The 8,646-nt window shown below is 41.0% G+C and overlaps 1 protein-coding gene across 1 annotated transcript in view; it reads right to left on the bottom strand.

The window, feature by feature from the left end:
- Nucleotides 1–4,946: 4,946 nt before the first annotated feature.
- LOC117452556 (solute carrier family 12 member 2-like) overlaps nt 4,947–8,646 on the bottom strand; it is a 29,148-nt gene continuing 25,448 nt past the window's right edge. The window contains exons 22-26 of the mRNA XM_034091259.1: nt 7,713–7,824; nt 7,533–7,619; nt 7,125–7,260; nt 6,944–7,011; nt 4,947–6,249 (exon numbers count right to left, since the gene is read on the bottom strand). Of these exons, the coding sequence (XP_033947150.1) occupies nt 6,114–6,249; nt 6,944–7,011; nt 7,125–7,260; nt 7,533–7,619; nt 7,713–7,824 (539 nt within the window). The 3' untranslated portion in view covers nt 4,947–6,113. The remainder of the gene's footprint in view (nt 6,250–6,943; nt 7,012–7,124; nt 7,261–7,532; nt 7,620–7,712; nt 7,825–8,646) is intronic.

Here is an 8,646-nt window from a genome sequence, read left to right as displayed (position 1 = left end):
AATTAACACATATTTGAACTATGTGATCCGATAAAGCCAATGGTGGAAGAACTCAGATGTTTTACTAATGTAAAAGTACAAATATAGTATAGCGGAGGCTGTGGCTCAGGGGATAGCAAGTTCGAGTCCCACTGCAGTCAGCATGTCGTTGTGTCCCTGGGCAAGACACTTCACCCCAAATTGCTCCTGTGGGGATTGTCCACAGTATAAGTCGCTTTGGATAAAAGCGTCTAACAAATGACATGTAATGTAATGTATAGAAATACTCGCATTGTGTATAACACAATTGCTTATGTCATAATAATATATTGGATTACAATTATTGATACCTTAAAGGTGGGGTAGGTAAATCACTTCAGAAACACTTTTTGTCATATTCCATGGAATGCTCTTATAGGTAGGGTAGGTAGGAATGGAGAAACCAGCTCGAGTGCGCTAGAATTTGAGAGTACACAAACGAAAAAAATCTGCCCCTTCCTTCAGACTTCCTTACAGAGCCCCTCCTCCAACACACACGTTACGCGCACATGACCAATGAGGGCACGAGATAAGTTTGTGCACGAGATGGAAGGCTGACAGGCAGGTAGGCCATCCAATTATCTGCCGCGGGCCGAGGCAGATAATTGGACGTGCTTTTTACAGCGCCACAGATGAAATATATGTATATATTTATTGTCAAATCATTTCATTTATTCATTGCTATCGGGATGTTAGGAGTATTCCATGGAATATAACAAAAAGTGTTTCTGAAGTGAATTACCTACCCCACGTTTAACATCCCGATAGTAATGAATAAATTAAATGCTTTGACAATAAATATATAAAATATTTCATCTGTGGAAGCCGTACGCTGTAAAAAGTACGTCCAATTATCTGCCATTTTGTGTGTGTGTGCAGGGGCGGACCTACCACATTTGGTGCCCTAGGCGAGCGTCACCACTGCGCCCCCCCCCCAAACAAAATATCAAAACATCTTAACAGTTATACAGTAAAGTACTGCACCTTTATTTATTACAAGCAAGAACAAGAGCTAAGAATAAATGTAAAGTGCACACTAAATAATTTTGAAAAAATAAACAACTTCGCTAACAAACAATAATAATAACAATAACAAACAATAAAAGAATGTGCAAATTTGCTTTCAAAGAAAATGAAGAAGAAATGTAAAGTGCACACTAAAGAATTAAAACAAATAAGTTAGCTAACAAACAATAATAATAATAACAAACAATAAAATAACGTGCAAATTTGTTTTAAAAGAAAATTATGTATTGTAAAATATGTTACACATGTCAAATAATCAAAATATAATATGCTAAATAAACAAACAAATACAAATTCACTTTGTCTCAAGAACTATTTACATTCCACTCCCTATCATCACACAAGGTTAGCCTACATATTAGCTCCTACTGGTTTCCCTTTACAGTGCAATCCTTCTGGCCTTCCTCGCTGCAAAGTCATCAATCACATCATCATATGAAATCTGACCACCAACCTCATGGTTAATACTGATTACAGCCAGACCACTGAGGCGTTCTTGAGCCATGGTTGACCTCAGGTATGTTTTCAAGAGTTTTAATTTGGAAAAACTCCTCTCGGCTGAAGCTACTGTTACTGGTAGCGTTGCACTGATCCGCAGAGCAGAAAACAGGCAGTATAGCACAATGCCAAAAAATGATATGGCATCTTTGGAGCTTTTGGCAGCATCAGCAATGACCACAAGGCACAAATAAAGTTCTTGGGTTCAACTGCAGTAGCCTGGCCTGTACTCCCTTGTTCTTCCCTCTCATATTTGCGCCGTTGTCCTCTGCAGTCATCAAAGGCAATCTGCAACTCCTCCAGCCTCTTCAAAATCAGGGCGGACAAACTTTCACCAGTGGACTCCTCTGCTACTAGGAATCCCATTAAGTGCTCTTTAATCTGGGGGTCTTCTTCCAGTGTCACAATTCTGATGACTACTGACAGCTGTTCAGTGTGGCTAACATTCGGGGTGCAATCTAAAATGAGGGAAAAGTACTTGCATTTCTTTATTTCTTGCACTATTGTTGATAGAATCTTTCCACTGATGCATTCAATCAACTCATTCTGAATGGTTTTGCCCAAGTAGCTGTGGTGGGATGTTTGACTTTTAATCTTGTGGATGTGGTCTTTCATCACTGGGTCAAACTGCGCCAAAAGCTCAACCTCTTTCAAAAAGTTTCCATTTGAAGGAGAGTGGAGTATTTCTGTCTTTCCTCTCAATGCCATATTTCGCCCTGCCAGAGACTGTACAATAGCAACCAGTCGTGTCAGCACTGCTCTCCACCGACTCTTCTCTGCCTCAAGGAGGGCCTGCTCTTGTTTGTCTATTGTTGTACCTTGTTTTAATCGAACTGCCAATTCTTTCCATGACGCCAAATTGTTCAGGTGTTCCGGACTATTTTCATGGCTGGTCAAAGCAGCACTTGCATTTTTCCAATCCGACAGTCCTGCATTTGTTAAATGAATTTGTTTTGGAGAGAAAAGTTGACAACAAAAACAAAAAAGACTGTTCTTCTTTTTTGAATATGTCACCCAACTTCTTTTGATCCTTTCTCCATTTACGAAGGTCCTGCTGAAGTACTGGTGGTGGCAACTTCTCCCATCATCTCTCCTTGGGAAAATGAAATCAGGTGTTGTCTGATATGGTCCTCTCCGAACGAACTCTGTCCTCATTGTGTCTGTGAGATGTGAAGGGCAGTCAGCAGGATCGGTTGGTAGTGGATCGTCTATCTTTGCTGCATCTGGAGGGCATGTGAAGCACATTTTCTCACCTCATATTCACAATATCTTCACACACACACCGGAAGTTTTTCCTTGTACGATGTGAGCGTCTAAGGACAGAGGGTGTCGTATTGTCATACTGATATTTTGTACAAACTGTGAAGTCCACTGAGACAAATTTGTGATATTGGGCTATATAAATAAACATTCATTGATTGATTGATTGATTGACCAAAAAAGTTGGGACAGTGTGTAAAATGTAAATAAAAACAGAAAGCAATTATTTGAAAGCATGAGGACAATTAGGTTTATAGCTAAACATCTTTACATTCATCAGGCACACACCTGAGAAGAGTGTATGGGTGGAATCTGTGGTGCAATCAGGATGAGATGCAGCAGGCTGTTCTGACGTTCCTTGCCGTGGTTCTGGGCCTATACATACACTGAACAAAAATATAAACGTAACACTTTTGTTTTTGCTCCCATTTTTCATGAGATGAACTCAAAGATCTAAAACATTTTCTATATACACAAAATAACCATTTCTCTCAAATATTGTTCACAAATCTGAAAAAAATCTGTGATAGTGAGCACTTCTCCTTTGCCGAGATAATCCATCCCACCTCACAGGTGTGGCATATCAAGATGCTGATTAGACAGCATGATTATTGCACAGGTGTGCCTTAGGCTGGCCACAATAAAAGGCCACTCTGAAACGTGCAGTTTTGCTTTATTGGGGGGGTCTGGGGGGGTCCGAAAACCAGTCAGTATCTGGTGTGACCACCATTTGCCTCACGCAGTGCAACACATCATAGAGTTGATCAGGTTGTTGATTGTGGCCTATGGAATGTTGGTCCACTCCTCTTCAATGGCTGCCAAGTTGCTGGATATTGGCAGGAACCGGAACACGCTGTCGTATACGCCGATCCAGAGCATCCCAAACATGCTCAATGGGTGACATGTCCGGTGAGCATGCTGGCCATGCAAGAACTGGGATGTTTTCAGCCTCCAGGAATTGTGTACAGATCCTTGCAACATGGGGCCGTGCATTATCATGCTGCAACATGAGGTGATGGTCGTGGATGAATGGCACAACAATGGGCCTCAGGATCTCGTCACGGTATCTCTGTGCATTCACAATGCCATCAATAAAATGCACCTGTGTTCGTCGTCCATAACATACACCTGCCCATACCATAACCCCACCACCACCATGGGCCACTCGATTCACAACATTGACATCAGAAAACCGCTCACCCACACGACGCCACACACGCTGTCTGCCATCTGCCCTGAACAGTGAAAACCGGGATTCATCCGTGAAGAGAACACCTCTCCAACGTGCCAGACGCCATCGAATGTGAGCATTTGCCCACTCAAGTCGGTTACGACGACGAACCGGAGTCAGGTCGAGACCCCGATGAGGACGACGAGCATGCAGATGAGCTTCCCTGAGATGGTTTCTGACAGTTTAGGGTTTGGCTCTTTGAAGATCCAAAAATCGACGGTTTTCTTACATTTCTGATCGGATTGGCAAACATTTCAGAATTTGTATTGACCGCCATTCAAATGACAGCGTTGTTTTTCCCCAAAACTGGGCGAGGCCGTAATTTTCGCCCGGAAGAGACGCATGTGTTACTCTTATCTATAATGTTGGTAAATCTGGATCTCATTTTAATTGTTTTATGTGCTAAGTAGTTACCAGAAAACACATGCAAATGTATAAGAGTACATTAATTTGACAACTATATGCAGCATTTAGAAAACCTTCACCAACTTGACGAAACATGCAGTGTTTTGTGCTGCAAACACAAAACGCTGCAAGAAGTTCAAAACACAACGGAAACAGGGACACTAAAAATGTATGCACACAGCTGGGACAGGAGCGCTGGTTGGCGTTCTGGGATAAAAAAAGTGTGCCAACCGTCTCTGTTGGCAGAGTTAGTCTATTTCATAATTGTAATTATTTTGTCAGTATGTTTTAAATAAAAAAAGCACAAAATAGAAAAATAATATTACCTCAAAAAAGTACAGCTCTTGAGTAAATGTACTTTTTCAACCCTGCATAAACTAACACTTTAATATCTCACACTTATTTTATAACAGTTTCTTTTATAACATCCTGTAGTCTAGAAGAGCTGAAATGATCGACAACAAATCCCAAAATGCTGACTTGAAACAAACGTGACAGAAACATGTGGTTTAGTAAATATTTTAATCAAACAGTGTACAAAATAATGTTACCTCAAATACAGTGTCTTGCTACTGGAAACCCTGTGAAAATACAATTTCAAGACACAGGCCACCTGAATACCAGCAAACATTCTGAAACATGACTTAATCAATATAAATAAACAATAAAATAAGTTAATTTGCACTGCAGTTTAAATAAAAACTCACAGAAGTATGGTGGCCGCCAAGTGCAAATGCCCTACAACGCCTAAAAACATTTCCTTCAGGAGAAATGCGCTCAAAATCAATGTGAATTTGAAGAAATATCTTTACCAACTTGATGAAACATGTGCAGTGTTTACTAAAAGCGCTGCATAAACAAAACAATAAAAATACAAAACGCTGCAAGAAGCTCAAAATATGAAATGAGAACACTAAAAAGTGAGGCACAAAGCTGGGACCGGAGCGCTGGTTGACGTCCAGAGATTATAAAATTGCTAAAATGTTGTTGTTTTTTTGGCTTATTTGAACAATTTCATCGCATGATTCCTTCCAATATATATGCAGATCTGCTGTAAGCTAGCTAGCTAACGTAGCTAACTTAATCATTTCAAATATACTGACAAAAGACTTACAATTATGAAACAGACTGTGCCAACAGTGACAGTTGGCCAAATGTACCATCCCTAACATTAACAAGCCCTCCGGTCCCAGCTGTGTGCATCACTTTTTAGCGTCCCCGTTTCTGTTGTGTTTTGAACTTCTTTTCGTTTTGAAAACGTGGCACATTTCTGTTTTTATATTTGCATCGTGTTTGAAACTGCAGCGCGTTTCTCCAAATGTCGGTGTTTTTGGCTATTGTTGCGCTTTTGCACTTGTCAGCCACCGTACGGAAGCCACAGAATATACAGCCAGTTATTGGGTTGCACATAAAAATAATGATTTGGTCGGTACATTTGTTAATGAGACAGACATGTACTGAACTGAAGACAAATGGAAAAACATTAGACTTTTTTTTACAGCAGGAGTGTTTCAGAAGTGTGGCACAAAACTTTAAGCATCATAATATCTCTGTTGTTGTGCAGCTGTAGGCGGTGTAACTGTAACACACACCGTGTCAGCGTGTGGACCCTGTGTGTGTGTGTGTGTGTGTGTGTGTGTGTGTGTGTGTGTGTGTGTGTTCGTGTTCGTGTTCGCTAAGAGTAGAATGTGAGGACACTCTGGTGGTTTCCTCGGACCAGCAGCAGAGGCGGTAGTTCTTTAGACAGAGTTTCCAGCCAGCACATGTAGAGGGCGCTCGACACCGTGCCCTTTCTGGCCAGAGGCATGCTCCTGAGAATGTAAAAAAATGTAAATACAGAAAACAAGTATTATTATTTATCTTGGTTTTAGCAACCTGAATGTACAAATACTATTTCAAACCAGTTATGTGTCCTTCAGTGGTGGGAAGAGCGTTCCCTTAAGAACAAATTTGAGTTTTTTGTTGGTTTGCCTACATATTAAACTACCCAACAGTTTATCCAAGTGGGTAATTTCAACAGCATTTCTTACTTATTTGACTATTTTTTACTAAACACAATATCCAATAATGGAGAGATAAAACAGCAGAGAAAATCACAGCGAAAATAATCATTAGTTATAAGCTCAACATCATCAACTACAACTGTCAAATCCTGCTTTAAAATTAATGCATGAGTAATAATAGTCTGATGATATAATAAGTATAGTGTTTCAATTATAATAATGTCACAGGGAACACTATTATAATTTGTGTTCTGTTACTACATAACCCTGATTATACTAACATAGTTTTGTTTACTTTTTTCAATGGAGGACTTAGGCAGAGTATTTTTACATTGGCGTTTTAGCACTTTCACAACAGTAAAGGATCTGAATACTTCCTCCTCCACTGGTGTCATGTGACCAATATGATCCACGTTCGTCTTTAACTCAAGTTATATAGTAATAAGTGAGTAAAACCAAACATGAAGTTAAAGTGTAACATTGATAATGAAGAAGCTCTTACATGACGATGAGCTTTGCCATGCTGGAGTGTTCCTTCAGCAGCTCGTTCAGTCGGATCTGGCGGTTGCTCTGAAAGTCACAAATCATCACGTTGACGTTAAAACAGCTGTCACTCACAGTGAACTTCAGCAGGATATTGATTGGTCAGAGTGGATGTGTGTGCAGTGTGTGGGGGGGGGGACCTTTGCCCTGTAGAGCTCCAGTTCGTTGTCAGTGATCCTCCAGGGCTCCAGGGCCTTCTGCCTCTCTGCAGCTTCCTGCTCCATGTCGTCTTCCTTCAGCCTGTACGGCTCAATCAGCTCCTTAAAGCTCAGCTTACTGCACAACAGACACGTCACTTTATTACCATGAAGCTACCAGATTCTTAAAAAAAACATTGCTCCTACAGTTGGTTCAACTTGCAATCTACTGTACATCCGAACCAAACTATCACCAGCACAGAACTAGAACAGAATTTTGTTTAGTGTAGAAAGTGGTAAACCAGCATCTCTAGTTACCTGCGGCCCTTTAAATATCTTCATTTGATGACCTTGTGCTAAAAATTAGACCATTTACATTATAATGCATTAAACTCCGAACAGTGTTCATACCTGTGTTTTTTGGGCTTGGTGTTGATGTCTCCGAGGACATGGATGTCAGAGAAGTCGATCCTGAACCTGCTGAGCAGCGTGGCCATGCTGACGGGACACACACACACACAATCTTCTTCAGACAGAATGTAGTGAGTGTACAGTATGAAGTGTACAAAAAAGAAAGCTGCTATGACTCACGCTCTGCGGTCGTGGTCGATGCGGTTGATTTTCCCGCCGATGAAGACGCGGATCCTGCAGTCACCCCATTTGTTCCTATTGGTCAGCAGGAAGGGAATCAGCAGAGTCAGACCTGAAACACAAACACATTCAATACAAGTTAATGGGTAGTTGGAATCCTTCTCTTATATTTCACACAGGCTCCGCCCTCTACTGGACTCTATGTGACACAAAAAGAGCCATTGTAACACATAATCACTGATGTTCTGCTGTAACGGTGGTGGACTCATCAGAACAGAGTGGGCGAGCTGATCAATCAGAGCACAGTGGGCTCATAGGGGGGGGGGGGGGGGGGGTGCAGGAGCTCCAACAGGCCGTGTAGGACAGAGAGTGAATACACATGCTATACAGAGATGCTGTTTGAGAAACCAATGTGAGTTTGGAAAATTGCACAATGTAAATCTATTCTAGTCGACCTCAACAATGGAATTATGATCAGTAGAAATGGCCATGACATGGGACCTTTAAAGCTTGACATGCTGTCAGATATGCTTAAAGTTGGTTTAGAGCAGGGGTGTCCAAACTACGGCCCGGGGGCCAAATGCGGCCCGCGAGCCATTTTGATTCGGCCCTCAGCAAATTCTCAAAGTATAATGTTGTACGGCCCACAAATGAAACTTGAGCTTTTCTTGTATTGTACTTCTTAAATACATCTGTAAACATATATTACTCAGTAGTGTTCATGTGTTAATAAGCCCACTTTCAGTCAATGAAAGTGGAAAATTATGTTCTAACAAATCTAAGCTGATAAAAAAAAGCCCAACAACTTCTTTACATAACAACCTTGAAATAAACCCCTTCATATTTATCCTTATTATTCAATCTGAGGCTTCTGTTTTAAGGGATGAGCTGCTAACAATATAAATGAAACCCTCTGGAGAGCTGTGATGTAGGC

Source organism: Pseudochaenichthys georgianus, chromosome 9 (genome assembly GCF_902827115.2).
Source record: "Pseudochaenichthys georgianus chromosome 9, fPseGeo1.2, whole genome shotgun sequence".
Taxonomy (NCBI): domain Eukaryota; kingdom Metazoa; phylum Chordata; class Actinopteri; order Perciformes; family Channichthyidae; genus Pseudochaenichthys; species Pseudochaenichthys georgianus.
Note: the sequence above shows the minus strand (reverse complement) of the source record. Positions and strands in the feature narration are given on the sequence as shown.